The sequence below is a fragment of the Priapulus caudatus genome, unplaced genomic scaffold (genome assembly GCF_000485595.1).
Source record: "Priapulus caudatus unplaced genomic scaffold, Priapulus_caudatus-5.0.1 Scaffold1827, whole genome shotgun sequence".
Lineage (NCBI taxonomy): Eukaryota > Metazoa > Priapulida > Priapulimorpha > Priapulimorphida > Priapulidae > Priapulus > Priapulus caudatus.
Window position 1 is genome coordinate 10,496 of NW_014578888.1, and position 11,845 is coordinate 22,340.

Consider the following 11,845-nt stretch of genomic DNA (forward strand, 5'->3'; position numbering starts at 1 on the left):
GCGAGAGCGAGAGAGAGAGAGAGAGAGAGAGGGAGGGAGTGGGAGAGGGGGAGAGAAAGAGGGAGGGGGGAGAGAGGGAGTGAGAGATAGAGAGAGAGAGAGAGAAGATGGGGGGGAGGGGGAGGAGGAAGGAAAACGACTTTTCTGAGGGCTCAATTCTTTTCTTGCCTTTCTTTTCCTTGTGCCGCCGGCACCCCCGCATAGATGCAATAGCCAGCCGGTACCACTGCACGATGCCGCGCTACCTGTACGCACGCACCTACGGCCCGACCGTCGGAGACAAGCTGCGGCTTGGCGACACAAGTCTCATCGTGGAGATTGAGCGGGATTTCACCGTCTATGGCGACGAATGCAAGTTTGGAGGTGGCAAGGTAGGCTGCACGCCCTGGTGCTTGGTCCTGCAACAATTTGGCGCCGGCATACCTCGGTGGTGTCTCTGTCATCGCTCCTAAATGACCTTTCTTCAATTAATATAATTAAAAGTTGATTTTGCTCAGGTCTTTAGCTGTTACTTGAATTGGCACTAGGTTGCTTACTTCTGGATGTGGATTAAACTAAGTGAAATTGCAACATTTATCTGTGTATATTCTCTATATGTTGTTTTCCTGAATAGAGGAGATGCTATAGTCAAACTTGTGTTATTAGCAGTCGCTTCTACAGAACGGGAAACTTTCTACGAATTTCTGTCTACACTTTTTACATTTCCCAAGAGTGGCAGTTATCCGGTGAAACTACCTCTGTAAAATGGTCACATGTCTATGAATATATGTCCAGAATCCCCAGGCTCATCAGAGCTTAAAACCATTGTAATTTTTCAATTATCTCAGCTAGAACAAATGTTATGAATGTTTTAAGATGACATTATTCGGTATATTTTGAAAAAGAAAGAAATGAGAAAAAGGCATTTGAAAGTAATGCTTTGTTCTTCAGCCTATTATAATGACAGGGTATAAAAATTAGCAAAAAAAACACTTTACTATAATTTTATCGAGAAAATGATTTAGGAGAGTGAAAATGAAGAGTTAATAAACATTTTTACATGAAAAGTAGAAAATGATCTTGAGAAGAATTTTCAATGTATTTTCACTAAAACAACGCATTACTCTATTATTGACCCAGCGATTTGTGCCTGGTTTTCCTGGACCGCCACACAAATGTTTCAAGGACGCGTTGTGTCGTGTCGGTGGTGTAGGTGCTGCGGGAGGGAATGGGACAGGCTGCTGGTGTGACAAACAACGTGGCTCTTGACACGGTGATCACAAACGCTGTCATCATCGACGCAGCCACAGGCGTGCTGAAGGCAGACATTGGCATTAAAGTGAGCTCTTATCTTTATTCATATAGTTTCATCTTTTTGTCTGTCTTCTTGGCCATCCATCTATCCACCCACCCATCCATCTGTCTGTAGTTATTGTGCCATTTATAACTTGAAATATTGCAATTTATACAAAATAGTTATGTATTATTGGTGGATTATATACTTATTAATATTAATCATGTTTCTTTTCCCTTCAATGAGTATAGAACAAAGTCTATTGCCAGTATATTTATGTATTTTCTTTATTTGCAGGATGGAAAGATTGTCGGTATTGGGAAGGCAGGCAACCCTGATGTCATGGGAGGTGTCATGCCTGTACGTACATTCATCTATGTCTGTCAACGTGCTTGCTTCTCATAGCTTATAAGTCATCCAGCATGGTTAAATTGCACTTGATTCTAGTTGATTTAATAAATTTTTCTCACAGCATGGTTATCTCAATTTACATACTAGTAAAGATTTGTGACCAGACATAAGGTGTGTAGTGTGAGTAGAATGATAACAGATAACGTGATATTACAACATAGATATCTATCTGTTACCATTTTACTCCTGGTTAAATGAGGTTGATTAATGCCTCTTGTTGTGTTGACACCTCACATACAGTTAGAAAGTATATCTGCTGACTAGCAAAAGAAATAATATCTGCCTTATATCAGTGGTAAAACTCTGTCTGCATAGGTGCATGTATGTAGCATGTGTGTAAAATGCACATTTCTGTGTGTGCCCGTGAGTGCGTGCGTGTGTGCGAGCATGGGTGTGTGTGTGTGCGTGTGTGTGTTTGTCTGTGTGTGCTTGCATGTGTAAGTCTTCAGTCACATACTATACGTAGCTGTCAGTGTGTGCTGTATGTGTGCTTGTCTCTTGCAGCACATGGTTGTGGGTGTAGGAACTGAGGCGATCGCTGGTGAGGGCATGATCGTGACGGCCGGAGCCATCGACTCACACATCCACTTCATCTGCCCGCAACTTGCACGTGAGGCCATCGCGTCGGGCATAACGACAATGCTAGGGGGTGGCACCGGTCCAGCAACAGGAACAAATGCGACCACCTGCACTCCGGGGCCAAACCACGTGAGGTGTGCCTGCCTACCGTGTCGTGTGTACCTGCATGCATGCATGTCTGTACCATGTCATGTGCGTACCTGCATGCATGCATGCATGTGTGTCTGTACCATGTAATGTGTACCTCCATGCATGCATGTGTGTACCATGTCATGTGTGTACCTGCATGCATGCATGCATGTGTGTCTGTACCATGTAATGTGTACCTGCATGCATGCATGCATGTGTCTGTACCAAGTAATGTGTACCTCCATGCATGCATGTGTGTACCATGTCATGTGTGTACCTGCATGCATGCATGCATGTGTGTCTGTACCATGTAATGTGTACCTGCATGCATGCATGCATGTGTCTGTACCATGTAATGTGTGTACCTGCATGCATGCATGCATGTGTGTCTGTACCATGTAATGTGTACCTCCATGCATGCATGTGTGTACCATGTAATGTGTGCACCTGCATGTATGCATGCATGTGTGTACCATGTAATGTGTGCACCTGCATGTATGCATGCATGTGTGTACCATGTAATGTGTGCACCTGCATGTATGCATGCATGTGTGTACCATGTCATATGTGCACCTGCATGTATGCATGCATGTGTGTACCGTGTCATGTGTGTACCTGCCTACCATGTCCATAGTGCTGCATGGTTGGTTGGTTAGCACATACACGCACGTCTCTTAATCGTTTTTTTAATTTCTCTCCATTTTTGATCATTCATCAGTGCCATCGCCACATCGAGTGCGATCACAAAAATCATGAACTACTGTGCATCTGTATTCTGATATCAGCCTCGCGATTACCCGCACAAATCACAGGGTTTAGTTCAATTTACTATTATTTCTTTATTACTCATACTTACTATATTTGCTGTATACTTTATTTTATTAATAATTTGCTTTACCCTGTTTCAAGGGAGATGTTTTGCCTTGGTGGTATGTGTTGGATTGTGACTTTTATTCTTTGTGAATTTCTTCACGTAAATTTCCCTCACCTTTCAGAGCCATGATTCAGGCGACCGATCAGTTTCCTCTGAACTTTGGCTTCACAGGAAAGGGAAACACCTCGTCTGTGCAGGAGGTCGTTCCTGAGCTAGAGGAGCAGCTAGTGGCTGGTGCGATGGGGTGGGTATGCACGCGCCAACGCACATACTCACGGCACCATACAGGCACACCCCACCCACACACGCACGCATACATGCCTCCACTCATGCATATGCAAGCACACGCACGCATGCCAGCAATGGGATGGGTACATATGCTATATGCTAGTAATGATATATATATATATAAGAAATTTTAGAGCACCATTGCAAGCAAGGAGCTTAACCGGAGCTCTTTCTGTTGGTGCCATCGTAATATTTGAGCCACCAGACAGCAGTACTGCAGTATTGACATGTTGAGCTCTGTCCGTAATGGGACTGAATATATCTGAAATGGAATTACCTTCCATAGATTAAAGCTGCATGAGGACTGGGGATCAACTCCAGCTGCCATCGACACCTGTTTGAGGGTCGCTGACAAGATGGATATACAGGTAGGTGGTGCCCTCATTACCTCCGCCCAATGGAGTTGGAGGAGGTTATGTGATCGCTCTCGTGTGTTAGTGTGTTAGTGTGTTAGTGTGTTAGTGTGTTAGTGTGTTCGTGCGATCGATATTAGCGCATCTAGTCGGCCAGCCAGCCATTCAGCAGCAGGCCAGTCAGTCAGGAGCAGGCAGCAGCGAGCAGCGAGCCAGCTCGTAACACATACATGTTACATGGGGCGTATGGCGTATGTCGCTGGCGGAGGTATGCACTCCGTGAGTTTCCTCTGTCTAGTTTGTATATTAATTAGTGCTGTGTTCATCACCGTATACAGCTAACCAAGATGTCCTGTTGCGACATGTATACAGCGCATGTTATACTGTATAGCTGATGATCATGGTGGTGCGATATCTCTCATTCATTCTGTGACGATGTTCTATTGTTTAGGTTATGATTCACACAGACACGCTGAATGAGTCGTGCTGCGTCGAGCAAACGATAGATGCATTTAAGGGTCGCACGATCCACACCTACCACTCGGAGGGTGCCGGCGGCGGCCACGCCCCTGATATCATTAAGGTAACCCACTGAATGCACACTGCAACCCACCACACATACCATGGTATACAATCACCTTGGATGCCATGGTATGCGATAACATTGCAACTTACCACCCATGCCATGGTATACGATAACATTGCAATTTGCCTTGCATGCCATCAAGAGCTAATAATACCTAGAGTGTACAACGGAAAAACGGGAAAATAGTGCTATTTCACGACATGATTATTCTACTTTGCCTGCGAGTCTAGAATAATTTTATGTTACTGCATTAAGCAGAATTCTTTGCTCTCTAAAACAAGACCAACCGCTTGTCCATACGATACTCCTAGGCTGAGATATTGGCTCCTAAACCTCCCCTCCCACAGGCATCACAGCGCCTCGAATCCACATCAGTCAGCAACCTACACGCCTCTAAGGTTGCTTCGTGAAAGTTCGGTTTTTCCGCCATAACTTTATGAATGAACGGCATTTCGTTTATCATAGGTGACTTTCGGGGGCATCGCCTATGCCCTTATCTCCCATTATCTTTCCTAGCACGGCTAATGCCCGTCATGATGGAGCCGGCAATGTTTTCTTAATTAAGTTTTTACAACGCAGTTCAGTTACTATATGGTGTAGTAAGAGTACCAAATTTGGGCATGCAGACCTGCCAACTGTTACGTATTGCCCGTAATTTGTTACGGACGCGAGTCAAAATTACGGTGTTACGGACGACCTCGAAAAATTACGGACAGCAAGAAATCTCTGAAATTTATATTTTTTAATGCAAAAAAAAGAAATAAACAGTGTAAAATCAACTATTATCATGTAACATGACTACTGTGTCTGTAGATTTAGACTAATAGCTCTTAAAACGTAACGGTACTCACTGAAAATGGTAAATTATGCTGTGTTATGCGCTCGTCTGTCTGGTTTATGGGCGCAGCCATTTTGAATGACGTCACGGATCCAGGAATAGTAGTACCGCACTGAAGGCTATTTTCAGCCAATCACCGTGAGAGATAAATTATTATTATACTGTAATAAGACTGACAAAAAGGTGTTACTGACAAATGCCTATTTGTTACGGAAAAATCCAATAATTATTACTGATGATCATCAGATGGGGTTGGCAGGTCTGGGCATGTGACATCAATTATCAGCGCTCCAAGCGGTGACGGAAACCGATAGCCGAAATGCTTAGAGGCGTGTAGGTTGCTGACTGATGTGGATTCGAGGCGCTGTGATGCCTGTGGGAGCGGAGGTTTAGGAGCCAATATCTCAGCCTAGGAGTATCGTATTGACAAGCGGTTGGTCTTGTTTTAGATAGCAAAGAATTCTGCTTAATGCCGTACCATAAAATTATTCTAGACTCGCAGGCAAAGTAGAATAATCATGTCGTGAAATAGCACTATTTTCCCGTTTTTCCGTTGTACACTCTAGGTATTATTAGCTCTTGATGCCATGGTATACGATAACATTGCAACTCACCACCCATGCCATCGTATACGATAACATTGTAACTCACACCTCTGCACATGCTTATTTGTCCATATACCAATGTATGTAGTTGGATTGCATGCGTTTGGATTGCACACGTACATGTGCAGTGAGCCTTGGCCCTTTAAACACACATTTATTGATGATGTCAGAGATGTGATCCAACCAGCCTGTTTCCGGTACATCTCATCTATAAATCAAACGTGTGGTTGATTCGATTCATTGGTCAATAGATGTTTACTCGTCATTATACCAATACCCTTATAGCAATACCCGTGCAAAAGCTGTATCCCTTTAAACTTACTATGTCACGAATAAGTCGTCATACTGCATAAGTGTAGACAAATTGGGTCTTATTTATTAGCGGACTTTTTACTGATTACTCCGGCACAACAATCACCACAAATTTGTGCTGTTATAGGCTATAACACAGTAAGTGAACAGCAAACATGCATCTGCTATCTCCAGATTCGCAATAATGGAATGCTTAAATGGCTCCACAAAACGAGCTCATGTAGTTACGTGATGCAAATATTTATAGACTGGTACCTATCTCAAAATGTATACAAAGGTAATTGACCTAGTGTAGAGACAGGGGTCCAGTCTCGCAAGAGCAAAAATCATGCACTAGGTTTGTTGACATATGTAAACAATTTCATTTGAAATACAGATCGGTGCACCTATTGGTGGAAAGAATGTTGTCCGAGTGTTCGATGACATATTAGCCTTACTATATAAATTTCGTGTTATGCAAGGAGTACCAGTAAGCATCAGAACGGTTGAGAAAATATGAAAACGGTTAATGAAAACAAGTGATCATGAACTCCTTGCTTTAACACACCCATGGCAACAAATATGAAGGTGCGTCGCTGGCCTGTGCGAGGTGGATGCGTGACTGTATCCTTGTGTTTACAGGTGTGTGGGGTGGAGAATGTTCTGCCCAGCTCTACAAACCCCACGCGCCCCTACACAGCCAACACGATCGACGAACACCTGGACATGCTCATGGTCTGTCATCATCTCGACAAGTTAGTGTCCAGCGTTACGTCACCTACGTCTCTGTAACGGTCGCGGTGCCGTCTCTCAGTTGACGGATTTGTCATTCTCTGCTTGACGTGTTGGTCGTGCATTCACGAGTTCGTTTATTTAGTATTTTTCTTTTGGTGGTTACGAAAGCACTGATCATTGTCGTAGAGTTAATGTGTTTCTGACATTGACCTTCACAATTTTACACGAGGGGTTGGGATGCTTGTCCGACAAATCATAAGTAGTTGTGACATCGTACGTATAAAATGTCATAACCTTTGAAGTGAAGTGTCGTCCAAAACCCACGACATTGCAGACGTATGACAGTCTTGGGTATTTATGATGTTTCTGACGTCGGGCACCCGGCTGCCTTTCTTACCCAGGAACCTCAAGGAGGATGTTGCGTTTGCGGAGTCGCGCATCCGAGCTGAGACGATCGCAGCCGAGGACATCTTACACGACATGGGAGCAATCAGCATGATGGCCTCTGACTCACAGGTACACGCGTAGCCAATGATGTCACGGGTACACGCATAGCTCAGGGTGTCACGGGGACACAGAACTGATGATGTCATGGGTATATGCATAGCTGAGGGTGTCACGGGGACACAGGACTGATGATGTCATGGGTATATCATAGCTGAAGGTGTCACAGGGACACAGAACTGATGATGTCATGGATACACGCATTAGTGACGTCACAGGCACCGATGCCGATGACCAATCGCTGTCGATGATGCTATGGGGATGACACTTCTAGCTGATGATGTCACAAATACATGCAGAACTTGTGTATTGTGGGTACACGCGTAGCTGATGATGTCACAAATACATGCAGAACTTGTGTATTGTGGGTACATGCATAGCTGATGATGTCACAGGTGCTCGTGTCATTGATAATATCACTGATCACATCATGAGCATGAAGTGTAACTGTGTTGTCTGCTGATCGTTAGGCATGTGCACATGCTTCGTTGCAGGCAATGGGTCGTGTGGGAGAGGTGATAACTCGCTCTTGGCAAACAGCAGACAAGATGAAGCGGTTTAGAGGGCAGCTGTCGGAGGAGAAGGTAACCGTGTGTCTTCCGTTACTCTAGTCTGAGCTGTTGTGTGCATTCCTCTGCAGTTCGTTCATACTTTTATAACTTTACACTACGTGTGGTTCTATGCTATCTTTCTTTCACGTGTAATATTAGTGTCGTAGCATGCATTGCTCTACAGCCACTCCTAATGTTTACATTGGCTTGTTTATCATCTTCATGCGGTTCCTTGTAATGTGACCAGGGTTGTAGCCAGGACAATTTTAGTGCTGGCTAATATCAGTGATTGCGAGCATAGTGAGCGGAGTGAAGGGAGCACAGCATTTTACGGCTGGGGGTCCAGGGGCCCGCATTTACGCATTTTACGCATAATTATTGTTGAGATTAAACTCATAGTTGTTTTTTAAATTAATTCTAAGTGTATCAGCTGTGATTATTTGTAGATTGCTCACTATTTTAAAGGTAATTTTACACAAACTCAATCATGTTTGTGCCGGTCGGAAAGATGTTATTTAAAAGTGCGTGCCGGTCGGCCAACACCATGCAGAACCGGCGCCGACCGGCGTATCTACCATGGTGAATGTGACCCTATACAGATGTTCTCTGACCTGCACCTTACAATCTCGCACTCTGTCTCCTTCCTGTAACTTATAGGGCGACAACGACAATGTGAGGGTTCGCCGATACGTTGCCAAGTATACAATCAATCCTGCAATAGGACATGGCATGGGACATATCATCGGCTCTGTTGAGGTAAACGTCCAACATCTGATTTATCTATCTGAGTGAAATAATCATGCCCCGTTTCTACTTGTTTTACATGCCTATATGCATGCAAAATTGTTGCTTTTCTGGCACGTTGTTATTATGCAACATTTTTAGGATGCTTCTGTAGTAATGCTGGTTACTGTCACCTATCAATACAACTGTCAATGCGTGTGTTTGTGCGTGCGCGCACGTGTGTGTGTGTGCTGTGTTAGTGTGTGTGTGTGTGCGTGTGCGTGTGCGTGTGCGTGTGCGTGTGCGTGTGTGCTAACGTTTTATGTGCATGTGGAAAGCGTAGAGAAGCTGGTCAGTATGTGTGTATGTGAGTGTGTGTGTGCATACATAATACGTGTGTGTGTGCGTGCGTGCATGCATGTGTGATGTGTGGATGCATGTGTGTGTGCGTGTGTTTGTGCGTGCGTGTGTGTTTGACATGTGGATGCATGTCAGGGTCTCCAACCCTGTGAACTCCAAATGCGGAACGTTCCCGCGGTGATCGGTAATGGCGTGCAGTCCGAAGGCGCCGAGCATACTCTGTGGTGTATCCAGAAATGGATGAACGGGGAGGGGGGCGTGAAATGTACCTGGGCTGCCTAAGGCAGTTACAGCCCTATAGACCGAAGGTCCGATAGACCGAAGGTTATGTGTTCAAGGTGTAAAGATGCATTTTCGAATAGGCATTTGCATATGCATTTTAGGCGTCCGGAACCAGAAGGAGGAAGGGGAGAACGGAGAAGGTGGTGGAGAAGGAGGAGGGGAGAAGCTGGTGGAGAAGGAGGAGGGGAGTCGTAAGCGTGATGGAGAAGGAGGAGGGGGAGAAGGAAGAGGTGGTGGGAGGAGGAGGAAGGGGAGAAGCTGGTGCGAGAAGTGAGGACGGGCGAGAGAGAAAGGAGAAGAAGAAGGGGGAGAAAGATGGGGGAGAAGGGAGCTGGTGGAGAAGGAGGAAGGGGAGAAGGGAGAAGGTGGTGGAGAAGGAGGAGGGGAGAAGCTGGTGGAGAAGGAGGAGGGGGAGAAGGGAGAAGGTGGTGGAGAAGGAGGAATGGAGAAGCTGGTGGAGAAGGAGGAGAGGGAGAAGCTGGCGGAGAAGGAGGAAGGGGAGAAAGGAGAAGCTGGTGGAGAAGGAGGAAGGGGAGAAAGGAGAAGCTGGTGGGCGTGTGCGCATGCGCATGTGCCTGTGCCTGTGCGTGTGCGTGTGTGTGTGTGTGTGTGTGTGTGTGTGTTTGTTACAAATTAAGTAAAGTATTTTACTATGATTTATGAAATCTTTGGTCTATAGGTCCCTTTTCAATATTCAATTTATCGGACCTTCGGTCTATAGGGCTGCCCCCGCCTAAGTCAACCCCGTATGCCGCGGCCGCGCCAGTGCTAGGGGGTCTGGGGGCGTGCTCCCCCAAGAAATTTTGAAATATTTAAGCCATTTTCCTGGAATCTGAGGCATACTGTCGGCCATATTCTGATGGCTTATGACACTATCTCAACCCTAGACTCAACCCTACAATTTAGGATTTAAAACACTTTTCATTATTTTTTTTCTGGGCCTGCAAATGGGGGGGCATCTGATTTGCAGACAAACTACACGACACCTTGCAGACAGCGCCTGTCTGACTAGCCTGTTCCATTTACCGGAGACACGCCATATACAAAATGCATAGAAACACATTACAACACTGCACATTACAACACTGCGTGATGGTAGGGGGCGGTGCAAAGCTAAGGTAATGGCAGAGAGCACTATGAGTGTGTGTTTCCTGGAAACGACTTGAGCAGTGAGTGCTTCGTCTTCACTGCACCATGCGTGGCCAGTGCTCAGGCACCAGCTGGAAAAAAACCATTGCAGCCAAGCAAACAATGCGAACAATCAGTGCAAAATTTTTACCGTGCAACTGAAATGAGGAATATAACCCTGCGGCTGCGGAATGCGGATATTAAGCCTAGAAATCGTACAGATTCCGCAAAATGCGGAATGGTTGGAGACCCTGGCATGTGTGCGTGTGTGTGCATATCTAAGAGGTCAATATTGTAATGATGTTTACTTGAAGGTTAACAAGCTGGCTGATTTGGTCATGTGGAAACCTGCTTTCTTCGGCGCTAAGCCCGAAATAATCATTAAAGGTGGACAGATAGCATGGGCACAGATGGGTAATAAATATTTTTATTTATTATGACATGGAAATTCCTTCCATCTATATTATCACACTGTATACATTAACCAATGAGAATTAATTTTACATGTTTAATAATGTTTCAAATTTTTTGTTTTGACAACTTTAATATTGCCTTGGTTATTTTAGGAATGCCGAATGCCTCAATTCCTACACCGCAGCCGGTTAAGCAACGGAAGATGTTTGGAGCTTACGGCAAGGCAGTTGGAGCAAATTCCATCATATTTGTTTCCCAGGTAATGTCTCCAGTCACTAAAAGCTGCACAATCCTATATCTATTAGTCTGTCATGTCAAACATGCAGTCATATACGGTTTTAACAGTCTAGAAAGGAGAGTCAGTGTCTAGAAAAGACAATTGGGATTTTCTTCTAGTCATGGTTATATAGTGAAACAACCTCTATAGAATGGTCACCCGACTATGAAGAACACTTTTAGTGTTTCCCTTGATCGAACCTTATAGACAGGTTTGTCTGTGTATGGTTAACCTGTTTCATGCTGGCCCGATTTGCTACGTGGTTTGAAGGGCTGGCGTGAGACTCGTATCTAACTGCTGTACATTGATCAATGGGTTCTCTTGTCTTCTATGTATATCCTATTTATTCCAGTCTTGTTCTTTTACTGACGTAGTTTGCTGATAGTAGGTGTTGTTTGCTGTCACTGTGTGTAAGGTAGTTAATTACCGATGGATGTGTTATGCAGGCGGCAGCTGAGTCTGGATTGGTGAGAACCTATGGCATCAAGAAAAGGATTGAGGCAGTGAAGAGATGCAGAGGTCTGAAAAAGTCTGACATGGTTCTGAACGATTATCTTCCCGTGCTCTCCGGTAAGTATGCTCAGATGCTTCTTTATATATATATATATATTATGTAATAGTAATCAGGGCCGTAGTGGCCGCCA

General features: G+C 44.8%; 1 protein-coding gene across 1 annotated transcript in view; it reads left to right on the forward strand.

Moving 5' to 3' along the window:
* The window catches only part of LOC106817683 (urease subunit alpha-like), a 21,250-nt gene that overhangs the window by 6,690 nt on the left and 2,715 nt on the right, over window positions 1-11,845 (forward strand). Inside the window, exons 9-22 of the mRNA XM_014822369.1 lie at window positions 205-371; window positions 1,193-1,318; window positions 1,571-1,633; window positions 2,189-2,397; window positions 3,388-3,510; window positions 3,841-3,922; window positions 4,359-4,490; window positions 6,870-6,982; window positions 7,364-7,478; window positions 7,961-8,050; window positions 8,675-8,773; window positions 10,825-10,924; window positions 11,077-11,183; window positions 11,648-11,771. Coding sequence (XP_014677855.1) covers window positions 205-371; window positions 1,193-1,318; window positions 1,571-1,633; window positions 2,189-2,397; window positions 3,388-3,510; window positions 3,841-3,922; window positions 4,359-4,490; window positions 6,870-6,982; window positions 7,364-7,478; window positions 7,961-8,050; window positions 8,675-8,773; window positions 10,825-10,924; window positions 11,077-11,183; window positions 11,648-11,771 — 1,650 coding nt within the window. The remainder of the gene's footprint in view (window positions 1-204; window positions 372-1,192; window positions 1,319-1,570; window positions 1,634-2,188; window positions 2,398-3,387; window positions 3,511-3,840; window positions 3,923-4,358; window positions 4,491-6,869; window positions 6,983-7,363; window positions 7,479-7,960; window positions 8,051-8,674; window positions 8,774-10,824; window positions 10,925-11,076; window positions 11,184-11,647; window positions 11,772-11,845) is intronic.